Here is a 21,862-nt window from a genome sequence, read left to right on the forward strand (position 1 = left end):
CATATAATGTAATTAATTTTAAAAATCTAAGATAATGTGTGATCCAGACTTCTTCCATTTACAGAAAATCACCTTTTAATAAAACCATTCAGTCCTAATTATATTACTAGCATGTTATTTTCTTGCATGTGTACTTTTAATGTTGACAAAAAGAAAGAGTTGTTATGAAAAGAAATACTTGATATTTTTTTCATGGGGTATAAAATGTTATATCTATATTTTTCATTTGAAAATAAACATTTTAATCTAATGATTGTTCACATCTTAGCATGTACATAAATGTGTTTTTAGTAAAAAAAAAAAAGTCTAAAAATGCTACAAAATTCCATTCACATATGCCCACATATATCACATTAATTCTTCTGTGATGAATTAATTCATCATTATAAAAATAAAAAATATAGTAACAGATGTAAATGAAAAATAAAAAAAGTCATTTTATACGTTTTTCTATTCAAAATCAAATTGGTTTCAGCTTCTGTTGAAAAAAGTATTAATTATACAAACCTGTTTCAGATATGTAGATATAAGATAGACTGACACTCAACATAGTAATATAGATATTAATAACCGGCACACTGTTAGAAGTCATTCTAAATGAACATCTAACACGATTAATAATAAAAACTCTAGAACCAAACAGTATCTCATATTTTAGTATGATAAAAATTATTTTCTTTAATGATATATTATATTTAATAAACACTTTCTACTAAATAAAACGCATTGTTAATACTAAAACAATTACACAAAGCGAGTAGCAATAGCTAATATCTTGGTATAATCCGTCCCTTTAGCAAATGTTCTTTGTTTCAATAATGTTCTTAATAGCAAAGGTATTGGAACGTGTATTCTATTTCCAAGAGGAGTACCAGTGTCATCAATTAAAACAACATTATTGCTATCAAATTTTGGAATTCTTGGTGCTTGATGCTTTTTAACACCAACTACTACACCTTTCTTCTTTTCTCCTTTTATTGCAACCAATACTTTGTCTCCTGTAATGATAAAGTAAATTTTAATAAATACTCAGTCTGAATAAAGCAACATAATACAAATTAACAAGAGCTAGATTTTGATATAAATAGGTAGAACACTTCTATTAACAATCAATAGAATTTATAATCTGATCAAGGCTGACCAAGAAAATCTAGAGACAACTATTTTTATCAGAAAAAATGTATGAGTTGAAATTTACACTCCTCAGATAAGAACTGATTTTTAATTTGCCAGCCACATCATACTTTTTCCACCCTGTCTCAGGAAGGAACAAAGGTGACCACATTTTGAAATATATTGACCAAATATATGACCATATTTTGAGATCTCTATGAGATCTCATAACAGGTTAACCTTAGCCTAAAAAAATATTAGTATAATGAGTCTAACATGAAAACAGATTATTTAAAATCAATGTATCATTAACAGTAGAACTTTCTTTTATTTCTGTAGTACCAGGCAGTCCTCTCTTTTTTCCTGTTTAGCCTCCGGTAACTACCGTTTAGATAATTCTTCAGAGGATGAATGAGGATATGTATGAGTGTAAATGAAGTGTAGTCTTGTACATTCTCAGTTCGACCATTCCTGAGATGTGTGGTTAATTGAAACCCAACCACCAAAGAACACCGGTATCCACGATCTAGTATTCAAATCCGTGTAAAAATAACTGGCTTTACTAGGACTTGAACGCTGTAACTCTCGACTTTCCAAATCAGCTGATTTGGGAAGACGCGTTAACCACTAGACCAACCCAGTGGGTTGTACCAGGCAGTCCAAGTACAATCATTCATAACTTAAAAATTTTAATTGTTCAAATAACTAAAACAAAAACATCATATGAATAATTTTGTTTGAAAAGATATGGTTGAAACTGGTTTAATACTGACAAAAAATTATTGGCTTTAAAAAATCATTTTCAAGGAAATGAAAAATGTTTAATTTTTAAAAAATCTTTTTACTTCACAAATGTGTATCAGATTCTTAAATATTACAAATTCAGAATTGTGTGTATTGTCTTCATTCATATACAGTAAAACCACGGTTTAAGCGATTTGATTTACAGGATTTTGAATTGCACAGTTGATTTTATAACACTGTCCCTTGACTTAACTTGGTCTGGTTTTGAATTATCGCAGTCAGAATTACTGTACATAAGGTATAAAATAGTATTCCTGAAAGAATTTTTAAAAAGGTTTTTCGATAAACAATACACATAGACTTATATACACATGTAACCCAATAAATAATGAAACAGATTTTCTCTTTCAATAATAGCATACTGAAGCTTGGTAACACTGAAGTGTTTGGTTTATAAACATTTTAATGATCACAGTCAGTCAGCCATCACCTTTTTAAAGAATATATTGTGTTGAGTTATTTTATCTTACATTATTTACTGTGCAGCATATAATTCTGATCGGTTTGTGTTCAAGGCATGATACACAAGCTACAGTAGGTAAAATATTTGTAATTTAATGCGAAATATTTTAGGATTATATTGTGAATTATTTACATTCTACCTTCTTATTTTATACTTTTCGTGTTTTTAACTATGTCTGACCCTAAACGTACAGAAAAGAAAAGAAAAACTGTCACTTTTGAGACAAAGTTGGAGGTGATACAAAAAAACATGATATGATGGTTTACTTAACATTGATATGGCCTTGTCGAATCAACAGTTTGTTCAATAATAAAAAATAATGATACAATTATGGTTGCTGGAAAAAATGCTGTTCCTCTTCAGGCTTCACGAATATCTTATTCCTTTTCAGATAATTTAGTCTTTGAACTGATTAAGTACGGTGTCAGTTTTAAAACGCTGTTACAAAATCATTTTATATGGCATCTAAGTCAGTTATTTTGTTTTATATTCACAAAGGAATCAGTTTTATTACACAATTTGAACGACGTTTATACGATTTAAAATGTTTTATTTTGACTAGAAAGAATATGACCATTTTTTCTCAGAAATGTGCTTCTGTGTCTGTATCTGTGTGTGTGTTTGTGTATTATATTTGCTATGACGATTATGGATTTATTTATTATTTACAAAAATAGCTTATCTTAGTAGCAACATATCGATGTATTGAAACATAATAAATTATGATATACGGCACACACAAAAAAAAGGAATTTGTGGTCATAAATACGTCACTTTTACTTGAGGTCTATAAATATCTTTTTTGACAAATGGTATCGGTAAACATGTAACACATAACGATTCGTAATGAATAACAGTATACAGTAAAAATGTTTTTTGTCAATTTGAATAGCCTTTTCAGTGGTGGGGATTTTTATAAAACGTAGTTTTCTGAATCTACTTTCACTTATACTAACATATGTTACTAATCTGTGATTTACACGGGTTTTTCATCATATTTTGCCAAATTTTCAACCGATTTGCTTGAAAGTATTATTTTTTAAATTGGCAAACTATGTTTCATAAACACAAAGCAAAAAGAAAAAAATTTTGCTAATAAAAAACGTGGTAGAATGTGCAAAAAAAATTCTGCAATTAAATTATCGTAATTTTTGTACTGTTTCAATTTTTTTGTTGTTACAGGCATAAAAAATATCCAATCGTAATGTTTTTTTTTGTCAGAATCTGTTAAAACTCTGTAATTTTTTGAAATTTTTTCACAAGAGGTTAGCATAAGACTATGAAGGGAGGGAATCAGGTACCAACATATTTTCACGGAGCACTAATCAAGCACAGATCATTGTGATGGGAGAAGGTTAGATCTCCCTTAACGGTTGAACTTCAACAACTTTTGAACATTTTCTTAGAAGATTGTACTCAATGTCGTATTCCTGTGACAACTATTATTATTCGTAAAAGAGCGTTAAGTTTGCGTGAACTATTAAGACCTAAATACCATGCTGAAGATATCAACCCATTCAATGCAAGCAAAGGATGGTTTGAAAATTTTAAAAAACGTTCAAACCTGCATAACATTTTCATTCAAGATGAATCAGCCAGTGCAAATGAAGAAGCTGAAAAATTCAAAAAAGATCTGCAAATTACAATGAAGAAAGAAGACGTGTATCCACAAGTCACAGCAACTATTTAATGTTGATGAAACAATATCACACACAAAGCCGTTCTATTGCTCGATAACGCTCCTGGACATCCAAGCTCCGTGGAATTGGAAGCAATTAATTCAAATGTAAAAGACATTTATATGCCTGTAAATATGACATCACTGATATAGTCATGTGATAAAGGATTGATAGCCGCATTTAATGCTTACTATCTTAAAAAAACATTTTCTCAAATGGTTTCTGTGACTAACAATTTAAGCAATGAGATCTGTGATTTGTGAACATTCTGGAAAAAATATAACATCCTTCATGCTGTACACATGTACAGCATGAAGGATGGTCCTTCATGTTGGTGAAGCTTGGAAAAAATATCAAAGACAGACGCTTTGTAAAGTATGGCACAAGCTATATCAAGATGATTATCAAAATTAAACTGCACTTGATGATATCGGACAAGGAATTACAGGTACTATTAATAATGAAGTTATGCAACTCACCAGCAGAGTAGGGCTCGAAGTCAATACTGAAGATATAAATGAACTTGTGGAATGACATAAACAACTTTTAGAAAACGAAGACTTGTTAGCGCTAGTTGAGTTGCCAAATGAGCAGCTAGAAGACAATTTGAATAGCAGTGACACATTTAAATCAGGGTCATCAAAAATTGCAAGAAGTGATCCTTGAATCTCATCCTCCCCTTTTTCAGCCACAATTAACAGTAAAAGGATTGCAGGATGCATTAGAATACATCAACAAATTTTGTAATTATATAACTGAAAATGATTCTTATCGAGAACGAAGTACAAAAATTGTAAATGGACTGTTAAATGATACAAGATGCTGCTAGATCAGTTGCAATTATCAGAAAAGCAGCGTAAACTGGACACTTTTTTTAAGAAACCAAAGCTGAATTAAATCACAAGTTTTTTTTTTTTTTTAATATTCATTACTGTATTTAGGCCTATATACATTTATTTTAAGATAACTATTTTTATAATAATACTGTACTGTATTATGATTTTTCTTTTGTACTTTATTATTCTTATATTTTTTATTTTGTTTCTTCAACACTGTACAATATGTAATCATATTTACTGTTCTGGATTCAATTTGCATTCTATTAATTAAAGCACATTTAGCCATATTGTTTAAAAATCTTCTACATACGAAAAGAATTACAGATTTAGTCTACTAAATATGTACACATACAGATACTATATTGTACAGTAATACAGTACTGTACTGTATACCTTTCTTGAGAAAACAGTTTTGATTTACACGACAATGGTTTTAATTTATATGACAATTTTCTGGGATGAATTAGCCATGTAAATCAACTGATACCCCCTGTATATAGTTTTTTAATAAATGTTTACCAATAAATAAATGGAAATACAACTGCAAATTAGCTATAACTCAATGCCCAAAACTTAAAACTCAATGCCAAAATCGCAGCAAACTTTGTGTTACTGCAATGATTAATAAAATTATAAAATTGATAATCTGTAATATGTAAAATAAAGAACAACAGAATGTGTTCTAGATTGGTATAGAAATCATTACAATTAAAGATAAAATTATTGATTATTAAGTTTGCATTAAAAACTTTACGCCACACCTCTTCTAACAAAGGATAAATAATGAAGTTATATACCCCAAACTCCAACTTTATTAATTAATTAATAACATAAATAAGAAAATCAATTCAAATGCATGTTTGAGCTAGTAGTTTTGCTTATGCATGATGAATGGCCTAAAGAGAGGGATGCAAACACACATAAGAAAAGATTGGCAAAAACATCAAATTTTTTAATTTGAAGCTATGATTTTCACATAATCTTACATATCACCATCAAAACTTTTCAAAACCATTCTGATATACTGTCCTAAAATTAATTTTTACCTTTTAGTGTGTTTAATTTAAAAGTGGTGTTATAAAATTTTTTTTACATGTTTTTATTTATTTACGTGATTGTTTTTCTTCATAAAATAATGAACTATAACCAAAAAGTAGGCACTAGAATGTACCGATCACTAACGGAAAATCTCGATTTGTTAGTATCAAATTCTAGAGTTGAATTTCTAATTTAACTTTCGTTATATCAATTTTCATCATTCAAAAAAAATATTTTAACACAAAAAGTAATCAATTTTCGACACCTAATAATCCTATTCCAAGACACCGCCTGCCAGGGCAACCCATCTGGAGGGCCTAGCTGTGGAGGCGTGCCACAGGTATGCCCTGCTTTTGCAGTTTTCTACAAAGAGTTGGGCCACCAGTGTTTAAATTCAATAATATCAATATTTTCACTGACATAATATCAAAAGTATGCTGTTTCTTTTTTGAAGTTTTTATGATGTCATTATATTGCAGAGGAGAATATATCCTGTCAGATCGACATACAACCTTTTTCTTTGTCGCAAAATTTCAGTCACACGGTAAGAAGCGATGATTTATAGGATATTGATTGAATAAACAAACCTGTCATTGTTAGAGATAGAAAAAATCTTGAAACTGTATAATTTTTATTCTGGTCGGTGGCCTCATCACTAAAAACATAGAGAACTTTTATTTTATGAGATATATCCTTGTTAATATAATCATTAATGAAAGAACACACTTCATTGGGGCCCTAGTTTGCTACTCCTTCACGATAAAAGTGTAAAATACAGCTTTCCTATTGATAATATTGCGGATACAGAAGACAATGCCAAAGTTTTCTTAAATGAAACATCTCTTGGACTAGTATGAAAAGTAAAGGGAGGTTCTGCATAAAATCACACAATACTCTAACCACATCATTTTAATTTTTATTCTGGTCGGTGGCCTCATCACTAAAAACATAGAGAACTTTTATTTTATGAGATATATCCTTGTTAATATAATCATTAATGAAAGAACACACTTCATTGGGGCCCTAGTTTGCTACTCCTTCACGATAAAAGTGTAAAATACAGCTTTCCCATTGATAATATTGCGGATACAGAAGACAATGCCAAAGTTTTCTTAAATGAAACATCTCTTGGACTAGTATGAAAAGTAAAGGGAGGTTACTCTAACCACATCATTTTAATGTTTGCTAATTTCAATATGTTGAAGCTTTGCATACAACGTTCTAGTTCTTTGTTTATGCACTAATAACAGAGCACTAGCAACTTGTTTTGCATTATCATGAAGTGTAGTAGATTTTAATGGCATGCCTAAATTCTTATATTCGGAACATACATAATTACCTAGAGGTAACGATGAAGAGCTTTATACAACCTGAGCTCTTATGAAAAATTCCAGATAGCCTGAGGTCATCCAAAGTGGTACTTGTAATTTTCTTTAAAAAGTTGTAAATAATATTCATATTTCACAACATTTTGAAAAAAATGTTGAAGAAGACGTGCATCTTCTTACAGATTAATCCAGATTCTAAATATGTATCAAGCGTTTTAGTATAGTGAAAAATCCTAGTAGGAAAAGATGATACATGTAGATTAATTTTTATACATGTATATCTTTATTTATATATATCTTTTGAAATATATATGTGGTTATTATACTTAGCCCTTACATCCATTGGGGTTCAACCTTCAGAAAAAATTATACAGCCAGAAAAGAGTTTTACTAAAAAATGCAAGCAAACTTAAGAATGATTTGCTGCAAACTTCAACACAATGAAAAGTGCTTAGAATGTTCAATTGCGGGCCAGTGCCTTCAAACATTACACATTTTCTTTTTTTTTACACCTATTAGAGAGGTGTCCCTTTCAATTTTTGGTCTTCCATTATATTGCATGATATTTCCTTTTCCCAAATTACTAAAGCTGTTAGTGTACTTTTTTCTACATCCACAATCAAGTCCAGTTTCTCTATCTGCTACCAAGATATCTTCATCAGTAACAAACTCGTCAGTTCTATCTCTGGCTGATTTCATTAAAACATGAATTTTGCCACATCCATTTTTTTTTGGTTTGGGACTACCTTCATCTGAATTTCCAACAACTCACTTAAAACTTTAACCTCAAAATCTTTACTGAATAACAAATTATTTTAAATGCATGATGTGAATAACAGAGCACTCTATAGTCACAAATATTGAGAGTTATTTAAAAATAAAGTACAAGAAGGGAAACATTCCAGGAATATTTTATGCATCATTCTGATATTACTAATTTGTTTTAATACATTACAAAAAAAGGAATGTTTTCCTTTTTCACTGCATCTGATGCAGCTTGGAATATAAGACCAAAAAAACCATTAATCATAAAAAAATCATTTCTACAATTATATTTTTTATTAAAAGTAGTAAAACCACTTAAGTCAGCTTGATATGTACAGCTAACTATTCACTTCTGAATCCAGAGTTCTTCTAAAATACAAGTTTTCTGCAAAATTCCTACACCAATGACCTCATAAATATACATTTTTTTTTTTAAATCCAATACGTTTCTTTCATATTTTTCAGGGTTATGTTAACTAATCTTAAAAGCATGCAATTACAGTTTCACAATTCTTTGTTTTAGTGAATTTATCAATACAGTGAACAATCAAACCAGGAGGAGAAATAAACTTTATATTTACCTAGTGTTGCATTAATTTTAAGCCAGTTTCAACTGCATCCAAAGTTTGTATACCTACATTTCTATACTTTCATAGAATTCAGATTTATGATTGAAATAACAAAAACATAAATAATCAGGAAAATGGGAAGGATATTAAGATCTGAAATCATAGAATACAAAAATCATCCTCACTAAGAATTCATATTATCACTGACCTATTGTTCCATACTTCTTTTTGGTGTAAATATGAATAACACGAGGAGGCTTCCCTTCAGCCATAGCCTGTTTCCCTATTTCACTATTATCAACAACACGCAATCTAGTAAGCTTTATAATTTGCTGGCACATAGGAGATGTATGAATATATCGAGACAGTACACTAGAAAACATTCTGCAGAACTGCAACAAAATAAATAAGATAACTAAAATTAAAAATAAAAATTATAGTAAATTTTAAAGAAGATTTTTTTTTCTTATGCTGTTAAAAATGAGCAACTAACTAAACTAACAGAATTAGGAATTAGTGAAACTTAGTTCATTGTGGATACTGAGAATGGTAAAAAAATAAAATATTTTGGATGTAAAAACAAAAATTAGGGAAAAATTAATAGTTGTAATGATAAAAGTAGCATAACTGTACATAAAATTCAAATCATCCACAAAATGATTACTTATTACTTTATTATAATTAATACAATTTTACATTTCTGCACACAAATATAAATCACAAATGAATAGAGAATTATTAAGGAGTTAACTAAACAAATTATTTATAGAAGTAATACAGAGTTTTTTATAAAATACATAACTAAACGCGCAAAATTTCATGTATTGGTCCATTATCAAATAGTGAAAAAGTAGATCAGTCATATTTGAAAGTGTTTTGTCTACACATATACTAATACTAATAATTACAAAATTGTTAACATAAACCATACAAAAAAGAAATGTGCGAAATAAAACAAAAAAATATTGATAAATTAATGGAATGAACTTCAAGAGAATTTTAAAGCCATTTTAATTGTCTTCATAAATATACTCAAACCAGCATATGTTTGGATACTGACGCAATAAAGGTTGAGGTAAGATTAAAATTTGAGGGAAGTTAATTAAAAAAAATACTTTTAATTCCTTTGCTGTATTATAATTGTCGTAAGTTACCTATATAATTAATATAACTTCTTTATTTCTTTCTATATTGTAACAAGCTGTTAGCCTCAATTTACCTCTTAATGTTCTTTCTAATCATCTACTACATATGTAGTCTTTCTTTTTGGTTTTTAATTCTACACTCCCTTCCAGAGCCAAATTCAGTAAGCTTTAATCCCCACCAATGTTCTTTGTAAAAAGAAAAGAGAGAGCAATGTAATAATTTTTTTATATCAAATAATTATTTCAAACAAAGCCATTCACCTAGAATAGTTTTACTGATGAATCTGTATTTTTTTAAATCTCCTATCCCAAAAAGCTAACTTATATTTTGATTACAAAGAGTAAACATTAAATAAACAGATATGTTAATAGCTACTATTGAAATGAATTTGCTGAAATTGTTGAATTTTCATTTTTCATAAAACAAACTTATAACATGCAGGTCCTCACTTCATTCTTATAATTTCAAATTATTCATTGTCCTCTTCTCAAATGAATGCTATCTATATATGAAGGTAATTATTTAAACTAAAAAATTCTTAATCCTTTATTGCTCACCAGGTCATTAATGACCCAAGAGATTTTTTTTTTCTGTGCAAAACCATGCATGTTTATGAAATATTTTCTATTTGCCTTTGAGAATGAACTTCTTTGACAACACTGATTTTTCTTGTCTTCAAACTGCAGCATTCCATGAAGCTATCTAAGATTTTTTTCCTATAAAATACTGGATCGTGCTGTGTACTTCAATGACTGTGGTTGCATCATTGAAGAATGGAAGTAAATATTTATGTATTACTTGGTTTGTTCAATGGTTCACGATTATCTAACCCACAATGAATCTAAATAACAATATCTATAAATAATATTACAATGTTTCATCATATGTGCATAACGTATTTATGACAAACGTATTTTACCCCAGGTTGCTAATGACCTGGAGGTTATTATCATAGCAGTTATTCAAATTCAGTGTTGGTCATTAATGACCTGGAGGGCAAATGTCCACAAAGAATTAACAACTTTATTCACTATGCAATACTTTGGATGTTGTCTAATATTGTTGTTATATTATTGGTAGCATTAAAGTTTGATTACATTAGTGTAATAGATGTTCTTGTATTGTACACATTACTGAAGCAATAACTACTAAAATATAAAATTTATTACACGCATTATTTTTTGTAAAGATTCTTTCTTATAAAAGTTATTCATATATATTTTTATTACTGTAGGCCTACTGCATTAATTATATGATTTATTACATTATTATTTGTATTTTTATGTTCAGGAGTTTGAGATCGGACTACATTTGAGATACTTGAGTTGTAGATATTAGCTGAACAAGTGGGTTATATAATTAAAATTTTCAATAAACTTCTAGAGGATGTTGGTAATGAAACTGAATATGATTCAGAAGAGGACTGCAATGACCAGATAGACTAAGTCATTGATAACTGAATGTTGGAATACATACTGTTGTAAACCAATCTGAGGAAGACACAGTTCTAATAATCTGTCAGCAGCTGAGTTATAATTTTGATAAACAATTATCAACAGTACCTACAGTACAAAAGTCCTGCAGTCTGTAATAAAAGACCAACAAATAAAAAATGATGATGTCATATAAAAATAGATCATATGTCTCTACAGAACGGGTTCATACAGAGGAGTTCAATATTTATTTACCAAAATGGGTGAAACCACCTGCAAGATATATTTGGATCTTTGATAATGCTATAAATTATATATATTTTTTTGAAAATGCATTGTATTTTTCATAATGGTCCTTAAATTTCATTGAGATTGATAAAAGTCTACTGATGATCCATGGTACGTAAAAACAATTATAAAGACCAAACGGAATTTTGAAAACTTTTTGTTCCAAAATCCATTGCACATAGATGTATTCTATATTTATTCTGCTCAATCTGGTCATTTTTTTTGTAATAATCAACTTATCACAAAAGTTGGGGAGTTAATTTGATGCTTCAACCACATGACCTGATGGAACAGGTAATTTTTTGTTAAAGGTTTTTTTCTCCTATCTTTGGATAAACCAACTCCCAAACTACAAGGCAGCAGCAATAGTTATCTCCTGTACCCATCATATCTGCTGAGCAATCCTCTATCTACTGCAGGGGAAGGTACATGAGAGACTGAAACTCCAAGCAGGATTATCAGAAAATTTATAATCAATTTAAAATTAAAAGATTAATCAAGCAGCAATGAGGATAAGATTTTATCATGGGTGTGGAAGAACCAGGCCTGCACACACTTATAAAAAATAAAATATTACAAATATTACAATACAAAAATACAAACGAACATAAGAGTAGTGTTTAACATTAATAATAATAATAATATTAACTTTATTTCTATTCTTTATTTTACGGGTAATATTGGTTAAACTTTGTATGTAACAGCTCATAATAATTTTTAAATATCATTTTTATAATTAAATATTACATATGTTTAAAATGATAGTAATACCTGTCACAATACTATAAATTATAGTGACACACCAACTTCACAATATTTGTAACCTATACCGTACCACTTATGTACTAAATTCTTTTTTACAAGTCATTAATACATATGAAATTAATTATTATAGTATATAAAAAGTTCAACTACTAGATCTATAGCAACTACTTCTAGAACTACAGTTGCATATTACAATGTTCAAATATCGTAGTGTGTAGACCAAGCCAGTGGATAAGATAAATGGTAAAATTGGTCATCATAAATCAACTGATTTTGAAGTTGATAGTTCTCAGGTTTGAATTCTAATAAAAAGGCAGTTGCTTTTATTGGCACTTGAATACTAGATCGTGGTCACCAGTGTTTTTTGGTGGTCGGGTTTCAATTAACCACATGTCTCTGATATTTTGGTCAAAGTCTGTGAGAGGAACATTAGCTGCCTATGGATCCCAAACCCAGGAAGCTGCATGGGATATCTGCATATATTCATAACATAATAATAATGTGTGTGTGTGTGTGTGTGTATATATATATATATATATATATATATATATATATATTAACTTTATATATAATAGCTATTGCCTTTTTCATTGTAAAATTTACAAAACAAATGAATGGATTTATTTTAAAAATATAAAAATATTTGTACAATTTATTGTAAAATGTGTTTCAAAAACTTAGTGACATAGCTATAAAATAAAAAATATATATATAATTACGCGATTAAAAATATACCAGGCAATAGTACATAAAAAAAATGAATTACACAGTAATACAATATAAAAACAAAATAATTATATTCTAAGTTAAATTTAAATTAAATAAATCACAGTTAATTTCCATTTGAATTTATTATCAATTACAATAAATTTGACTATTTGTTATAGTAAAATACTGGAAAGTGAGATCATATCTGTGACTAAATTTAATCTCTTAATTCTAATGATTAATACATTAAATGATAATACATAAGACGATTTCAGTTCCATTCTAATGAAAGGTTATACCATCATTTAAAAATAACTGTGATTTATTAAAGACAACAGATAATAAATGTATAACTCAGATGTGTATTCACCTGCTCTGATATACAGTACAATCAGTGTAGATAATCTAGTAATAATGATAGTAAATGAAATCTGAGATCACATTAGGACCTAAGCTCTGCAGAAGTACAATTGATAATTTATCTGTGAAGCTGTTGAATTTTATTTAGATCAATAGCTAAAAAATGCTTTAAGCATTGACTCCAATGATAAAAAAACATAATTACGTTACGTACTGGATTTGACGTATAGTGTTTATTCATAGTATACTACAAACAACCTTTTTTGTTAGGTTAACAAAAATCTTAGTTCTTGTAATGTTGCAGTTGCTGTGTTCTTTAACTAAGAAGAATAAAAATTAAACTTTGCAAACATTATCTCAGACATTTAATTCCATTTTTATATCACACTCAATACACCTAGCCTTGGAAATTGCCTCATAGAAACTGATTCATACACAAATATTTAATCTTTCCACATTGCACATAATGCCATCGTCATAATACAAAATCATTAAACTTAATGAAAATAACAGCTTAAAAAAAAATCCATAATTAAAATATACAATTTGAGCACAAATTAAGATTATTAACTACTTCAGGACAAGAAACTGTTAGCACTAACTACAACATCACTGATTACAGGACATCAATGATGTATTCAAAATTAAATCATTCATATTTTTTAAGTTTAAATAATGCTATTTCAGAAAATATTTTTTTTTGAAGACCAAGAGATTATGGTGCCTAGCCCTTGATGATGATTTAATCAAATTTTGTCAGGCTAAAGTGTCTTAATATCTCGTATTTTAGTAAAAATTTGTATTTTGTACTTAATTTGTATAAGATTTACCACAGATACATCAGCTAAGCTAACTATACAGCCACTAAAGAGGATTAGGAAAAGGAATGAATGACACTAATAATAGATTAATTGCAGCATAAAATATATCCAACCAGAGGGTAGTTTAAATCTTTGTAATGATGTGCGTCAATTATGTCTACAATTACTCAAGTTAAGGCATATTAAAAAGCCATATGACCTAGTTGCGGGTTAGCAATTAAAGAACTACTAGTTACAAAAATTTATGATTTCCCATATTTTTAATGTTTCTGGAAAGAAAATACTAATAAAAAAAAAAACAGAAGTTATATACAGTACACATTATTTAACTTACAGAAATGGAACGCTTCAGTAAAGAAAATGTATCAAAAAATACTTTAAAGAACAATTAGTAAATACCAGCGGACCTTTTCCATTTCCTAACCTTACAATTAGAATCCGGGTAACTAGTTCCCCTGCTAATCGTTCCAATTTATCTTTAAAAGCAGCAGTTGTAAAATATTGTCGGTAGCATTTGAATTTTTACTTCAGTTATACCTAAATTTTTACTGCCGCAGTGTATTTAAATGTCCTTTAAAATAACATTAAAATTTAAGTACATATCCATTTAGTATCCTAAATTTATTCATGTAAAATTAAAAATTCTAGTCAAATAAAACTCGATATGCTCCATTCTTGATACGTAGAGATATTTTATTTGTTAACTAACATCTCAAACTGATCAGACATTATTTAAATTTTATCTTTACGGGGTTAATAGATAATTGATAATCATTTGTGATAAGTAGTGTAACTAATATTATAATTGCCTCTAAAAAATTAACTAAAACTTCTGGCTTTTATGAAACAGTAGTAAAAAGATGAAGATGGCGTTAGAGTAGACTTTGCAGGTATCATATAAAATGCGATTCCATTATGATAAAATAGAATTAGAATATAAAAGTATTACTTGTCAAGATAAACGTTTGTTAGAAAGCATAAACACATAGAAGCAGAGTAGACCTACTTGGTGTCTGAAGTAGTGTTGTAAGAAGTAGTGGGTGTCAAAGTCGTCGATCTAGAAATCCATCCCCATCATGAGGGCAAAATGAGCTTACTGAACTTTGACGAGTAGTAATTCCCACAATATCTGTAAAAGCTTCTATTTAACTTTCTTAAAAGGGTTGTTTTTCATGTCGGAAAGGAACATTGCTAATAATACACTAAGATTTCATCAATTTGGGAGTGAGGAATTGAGATCCAGAAAATATCTCTTCATTAGTTATAGTTGTAAGTATTTAGATTGAAGAAAAGTTTATAAATTTGTTCACAGACATCTGATGAATTGTAGAACACATTTGTTCTTGCGAAATGACTTGCAAATTAAATCGTGATGTAAATGAAAGTTTAAATTACCGACGAATTTTAGAATGAGATCTTCAAACGAAGAAATCAGTGTAATGGTGAGTAGATATTTAAAATATAAATGTGCAATAAGCTTAAAAAAATAACTGTGGTTGTATGAATGCATACAAGTTATGTGTTATAAGTTGTATTATATAATACGATTCTATATAAATTTTACTATCCTATCTATATTCATTTCACATTCAAGTTAAAGTTAAATTTGAGGGATCCTACATTGAACAGTAACAATAAATAAATGCGTGACAAAGGGAAGGAGCGAAATGAGTTGAGATAAACCAACAGTTTGGAAGACAATCTTAATTATGCAAAGAAATCTTTGCATAATTATTGAGAGCTCATTTCTAATACAGTTGAAAAATTAAGCATGAATTTCTCAATTCCTGTGGATATTTTTAATACGTTGAAGCTGATGAAAAAATAAAACTTCCTCAAAAATTCTGACTACTAATATTTTTTTGCGTCGGAGGGGAAAGCTTTACCAGCCACCGTACGCACATGCAGTCGGATTCTCACCGACAGAAACGTTTCTTTCTAACACAGCATGCCCTGATACCTGCCTTTTCGTCATTACTCTGGGGCATGCTGTCCGGTACAGGATAATTATTAGGATTTCCCAAGTTTCTTTTCTTAAATCATTCCCTTCGGGGTATTTATAAGATTTTCCCGTGCTTCTCTCTAACAGTTAATGTGATTTTCCTCAAAATCGGGATAATATGCAGGAGTTCCCGTGCCTTTTTCGGCATGATTGTTAGGATTTGCTGAGCTTCCCTTGGAATTTGGGTTAATTGGAAACTTTTTCCCGTGCTTTCTTATATAACTCCTTACTTCATCTCCATACACAGTTGACTATCTACCCTGTGGCCTTTGTTACACTTTACGCATGTAGATACCTGCCTCCACTGCTCCTTGAAATTTCCGTCCTGACCATCGAGCTTTTGAAAGATCTGGCCCTTTACACCTTGAGGCAATGTGTCTAAAAAACAAACACCTCCAGCACCTCTTCTCCCCAGAACTTAATACAGTTCTGCCAGAAACCCATCCTATACGAACTCTTCCTTTCCTTATAAAGCATCTGAATACTTCAACGGAAGAGCCACTGTGGCCACCTACCTATTGCGGTAGGCCGGTCACATTAAAACGACTCGCAGTTCACTATCTTCTATTAAAGCTTTTGAGACTGAACTTCGCTTCAACCGTCCGCTGTAGTAAAGTCATGTATATCTTTAATTTTAATATACACTTTCTCATTTTGTTTCCCTCTAAGGGATATATCGACGCCTTGTACCTTATTTTGTCTCGTCTTTTAAATTTTCATCTCCCTCGTCCGCTCCCCTCGCTCTAATTTGCACATCTTCCTTCGTCTGCTTCCTCACAGAAAGAATCTCAGAAACATCCTGAGGTGCTACGCTACTCTTGAGTTGCTTCAATAGGTTGGCCTAAGTCATCATCTTGTCAACTATGACCACTACTGTGTTTGTGGGCTCACTGGGAATCGTAGCTCTTTTCCTTTGACTTTGTGTCTTTCTTTCTGTAGTAAAAACTGATCTTCTTACTATTTTGTCTTCCTAAATACTTCAAGAGCTTCATCAAATAGACGCCCTGTTTCTTGTCAGCTACTCAAAAAATATATGCTCCATTCTTTTCTGCGTGGAGAGTTTGTTCAAACATCCTCTGAATACACAAGTCTACTCATTACCCTGTAATGAGTCAAAGATCATTTTGTAAATGATGCAATCTGGAACATCTACATCATCACTTGTTAGCAAACAGGTGAATATCTTTCGGCCAGTAAGTACCCACCTTTCTGCTTTTTTTCCTTAGACGCGCTCTTTAATATTAGGACCAAGTCTACATACCTTTTTTGGAAAAGCTCCTAACTCGGATTCTAGGTCACACAATAGAGCAATGTTTACTTTATACTAATTAAAGGATAATTCACTTATTCGAGTATTCTGAAAATATTATTCAGCTATTTCTATTACATACCCAGCGCATTTCTATTACATCATCTTGATGGTAAATCCCATTCTTCAATAGGTCAAGAATTGGTTCATAACCTAAGTCCTTAATGGTCTGACAGTATAATTGTTAAAGTAAGCATGAATTTTCTAATTCTTGTGGATATTTTTAACACGTTCAAGCTGATGGAAAAATAAATCTTTTGCAAAAACGCTAACCAACTACTTAAAATTAAAATGTATTTCGGGAACTCCGATCGTTAAGAGGATAAAATCAGAAACATTTTTTTAAATTTAAAAACCATAAAAAAATATTTAACTAAACTCCAATACAGTTTTGATTTTATAGACCAATAGAGCATAATTTTAAAATTGGATAGCCATTTACAGATCGAAATTTCAATTAACTACTTTTAAATTCTGAAATAATTTTCAAAAACAGAATATTTTCTTTAATTAATTAATAGGTAAAGAAATGACAAAAAGAAAATTTTAAAAACGATTTGGTTCTAAGAATTAGTGATTTAGCTCGCAAGTGTAATTTAACAGTTCTCATGAGCGACCAGAAAATCAAGGAACAGTTCATTAATTTTTTATTTGATTTTTACTTACAATTATTTATTTGTAATTTTAGAACCTTAATTAATAATACTCTGCGAGGAAATTTAGGTTATGATTACAATTTCTACTACTAATTTCGTAATTTCTACTAGGAAATAGCAAGTTTCAATCCTGTTCAATTAAAGTACGTAGAAAATGATTTGAGCACATTTTTGTCGCGTTTTTTCAGATTTTGTTCTCTGTAATGTTGCAATTAATTTTGAAATTTTAGATCTCATGATTCATTGCAGTCTTTTTCATATTATTTTATTAGTGTTGGAGAGATTACGATAGAGTTATTTTTTTTTATTCTGGCATAGTTTTACTGCAGCAGTTATGCTCGCCATCCGCCAAATTTGGAGAGGTTAGTTACTAGCTAAAACTATTTATTTATACAATGAAATGAACTTTGATCACTTACATTTCGCATCTTTCGACTCTTAACCTTTTTAAAACTTTATTATTTTTTTAATAGTATTGTTGACGAAACTTGGCTGTACCACTAAGTTTCATCAACTGTCAGTACTGTTCACTTAAGAGAGATTCCCCATTTTCAAACTTTTTCAGCATTTCACTACACCATGAAACACAACTTCCCATATAATCGTCAGTCTAGTTATACAGCACGTAAAAGAGTAGTTAGCTTTCTAACTTGAAGGTGATCTTGCAGAATAGCACAAACTGTTGCAGTAATGCCCACAGATACCTTTCTGGTGGTAGGCCACACACCTGGCTGTCTAAAGCATTTTTCGCACCAGAACAATGTTTCCTTCAGTCATAGATGAAGATGATCAATCTGGATGTGGCATGTCAAGGCCAAAATTTCTTTCAAACTTTCATTACTGTCTAAATATTGTTGTACAATTAGGACGGTCTTTTCCAAGCACAGCAGTCATTTCCTCTAAACACTGATTCACACTTAACCCATTTGCAAGATTGTAACATAACATTGCCTGGCATTCAGTTTTCCACCATGACATTATTGCCACTTTTCATGAACACAGCTAAAAAGCAGATGGCACTGAGACAGTAACTAGAATGGCTACAGTACAGGTTGGGACTAGTCTAAACATGCGCTAATTTGTAACCATCTGTGATGACTAGTTCTGTTGTGTTGCATGACTTTTTTTTGTGTCCTTTGTATACATTTCTGTATTTAATTTACTGTTATTATTTAACATTTTAATTCATTCTGTTAAGTGGTCTTTAAATTTGCTAATGCTGAGGGTTAGTTTAATAGTATTGCTACAGATGTAATTTTAAAAAAGAACAAAGTTCATATTACATTTTAAAATTCTGATTAAACCATTAATTGTCATTTTATATCTGAATTAACATTTTTTAATGTTAATTATTTTAAGATAGATGGAGTTGAAGATTGCATTCTGTTCCTTTGTAGATCGATTTGTGAAATGTTCTTGCTTGGGTTATTCCTTGGGAGATAAGCAAGATATTTGTGCCTTTCTGCAGATGTGATTCCCACTGAATCTGACCACTGAATTTCCTTTCCGTTTAGTAGAAATGCATCTGATGAGGCCCTGGTTTTTGGAGGGTGCAATGCACTCCCTTCACAGAAGGAGTCGAATGTGTTATCTGAGGCTAATAATTGTAGGCTGAATTCTTTCTCTTCACATTTTTAAATTAGTGAGTTCACTGTAATGGAATATGCTTCTTGCTTCTTTTTTATTTTTGCCTGAATTTCTGTGTTGATTGTAAGTATTTACAACCGTAATCTTAGAAAAACCTGTGAGCTCTGAAAAGGGTATCACTGGGAAGAGTGGGGCTGTTGTTCTCTCTGCTGGATTTCTTCTCTGTTGTTCATTGTTGTCTTCTAGTGGTCTTCATTATTTTTTCTGTTAGTAAAATAAAGGATTGGGGGAGGACTTTCAATTAATATTAAGTTTATATGTGTGAGGGTGGCAGTGATCACTTTTTGAATTTCTGCAGAAAATACCAGCAAAATTCTCTTCTAGACACTAGAGGAAGGGGTTGGGGAGACCATGAGGCCAAGAAGGTTTGCTTGTTGGTGTAATCCATATTGTCGTATCTGCAGTACCTCTGACAGACCTGAAACAAAAGAGAGAGAGAGGTACCATATCTGCTGTTGATTTTTGTGACATTACGTATACCCTAATCCACAGCACTTATCTGTACTTGGACCATAGTGCTGGAAGGGAATGATGGATGTGATCGACAACACAAACCTCAAATTTTACCTTCTGACTGTAAGACTTTTCTGTTAATTTCAGTCAGTGTTATTCCCTTACAAAAAGTTAGATCTTACCTTCTGACTTAGTCTTGTAGCGATTTCTGTCTGTGTTATTCCCATACATCTAGAGAGTAAAAAATTCCCATGTTACAATCGGTTCTTAAAATTTAATGTGACAGGGGTAATGGTGTTTTTGAACTAGGTAACTGGTGATAAAAAACTTTGTTTTATTTATTGTGCCATTTTTCAGGTTAACCAACTGCAGAAGGTTTATAGCAGTGATAAATTATGTGGTCCTCGGACAGGATTGTTTGATCCTATAACAGTTAATTGAATCAGTTTATGGTTAGATTACATTTAGATTTTTTTCAAAGTTAAAAAAAAACAAACTGTTAATAAGAATTTAATAAATTATGTGTTTATTGCTTAAGTTTGGAGGTATTATTTTTTAATTACATAATTGAGGTTTTAATTTAAGTAAATATGGTGGATTATTTATTTATTTTGAAGGTTTTAAAAATATTGTCATTTGCAATGACATACCAAGTAAACTTTTATTTAAAAAAAGTGTTTTCAGTGATCTTTGTGACCATTTTCAGTTACTGGTACTGCTGTTCTCAAATTGGTGTCAGCTGATGTTATAGCTGGCAGTTATTGTTTCTTTTAATTAAGCTAATTTAATTGATTAAGATAGTTAAAAAAAATTAAAATGTTTTTAAATATATTGTTTAAGGCTTTAAAATTTTTGGTATTGTTTGTAATTCGCTTTGGGGCTTCTGTTGGTGGGGGTGGCCGTGCTGCTGGGGTATGTTAACCCATGTGACCGGGGGCGTGGCCTCCCGCTATTGGTGGCAGTCGTGATCGTGACTTGGTAATGCTATGCAAGACACCATGATGGGACTGGGTGGGGATGCAGGGTTTGTCCCCGGCTCCTATGCAGACCGGAATAAGGTTGCGTTCCCCTTGTTAGGTGACCTAAATTGGTCGACTTAATTTGGTGTAGGTCTGAATCTCTAAGTTGCGTAAGACATAATTTTGATTGGTATGAGTGTAGCACTGATTTAACTTTAAACTCGTTCATTTTCTGAGGCATCCACAGTCATAAATGGTGTTGTCAAAGATGGACTAGGCACAGGGTTCGCGCTTCCGTGGTTTTTGGTCAGTTAGTTTGAGGGAATCATGTTAGGTTGGATATGAAGATGTCTGTTTGAGGCCTACGTGAAGGTGAAATTTGATTTGTATTTTACTGATGCAAATGTCTGCTGAGGTATTTACATCAGTGGCATCCTGACTGAAGCCTGGCGATGACTGTGAGATGTAATCAGTTAGAGGATCTAAAGACGACCTTCGGTAAATCCCCTCAGGGCTTGGAACAGGGGGCAACCGGTAATGTCACAAGGTGGGTGTCTTCCCCCCTATGGGGTTTGGAGGCCTTTTAATTTATCTATTTGTATTGACAATATTAGAAAACAATGGATTATTCTTGGTAATTTTGGTTTTTAGTGGCAACATCCAGAGGTGATTTTTATAAAACTTTATAATAAAAGTGAAAGTGCACTGCAAAATTAT

The 21,862-nt window shown here is 30.7% G+C and overlaps 2 protein-coding genes across 2 annotated transcripts in view; one reads left to right on the plus strand and one right to left on the minus strand.

Annotated features, from left to right (window-relative positions):
• Positions 1 to 433: 433 nt before the first annotated feature.
• LOC142330545 (large ribosomal subunit protein uL14m-like) lies at positions 434 to 14,585 on the minus strand. The gene is made up of 3 exons (XM_075375890.1): positions 14,454 to 14,585; positions 8,807 to 8,990; positions 434 to 998 (listed from the first exon to the last, which is right to left on the minus strand). Exons 2-3 carry the CDS (start codon positions 8,979 to 8,981, stop codon positions 745 to 747), a joined length of 429 nt encoding a protein of 142 aa, XP_075232005.1. The 5' UTR covers positions 8,982 to 8,990; positions 14,454 to 14,585; the 3' UTR covers positions 434 to 744.
• A 3,644-nt stretch (positions 14,586 to 18,229) lies between these two features.
• mRpL35 (mitochondrial ribosomal protein L35) overlaps positions 18,230 to 21,862 on the plus strand; it is a 29,357-nt gene continuing 25,724 nt past the window's right edge. Inside the window, exon 1 of the mRNA XM_075375902.1 lies at positions 18,230 to 18,448. Coding sequence (XP_075232017.1) covers positions 18,421 to 18,448 — 28 coding nt within the window. The 5' untranslated portion in view covers positions 18,230 to 18,420. The remainder of the gene's footprint in view (positions 18,449 to 21,862) is intronic.

This window comes from Lycorma delicatula, chromosome 1, assembly GCF_047948215.1.
Source record: "Lycorma delicatula isolate Av1 chromosome 1, ASM4794821v1, whole genome shotgun sequence".
NCBI lineage: Eukaryota > Metazoa > Arthropoda > Insecta > Hemiptera > Fulgoridae > Lycorma > Lycorma delicatula.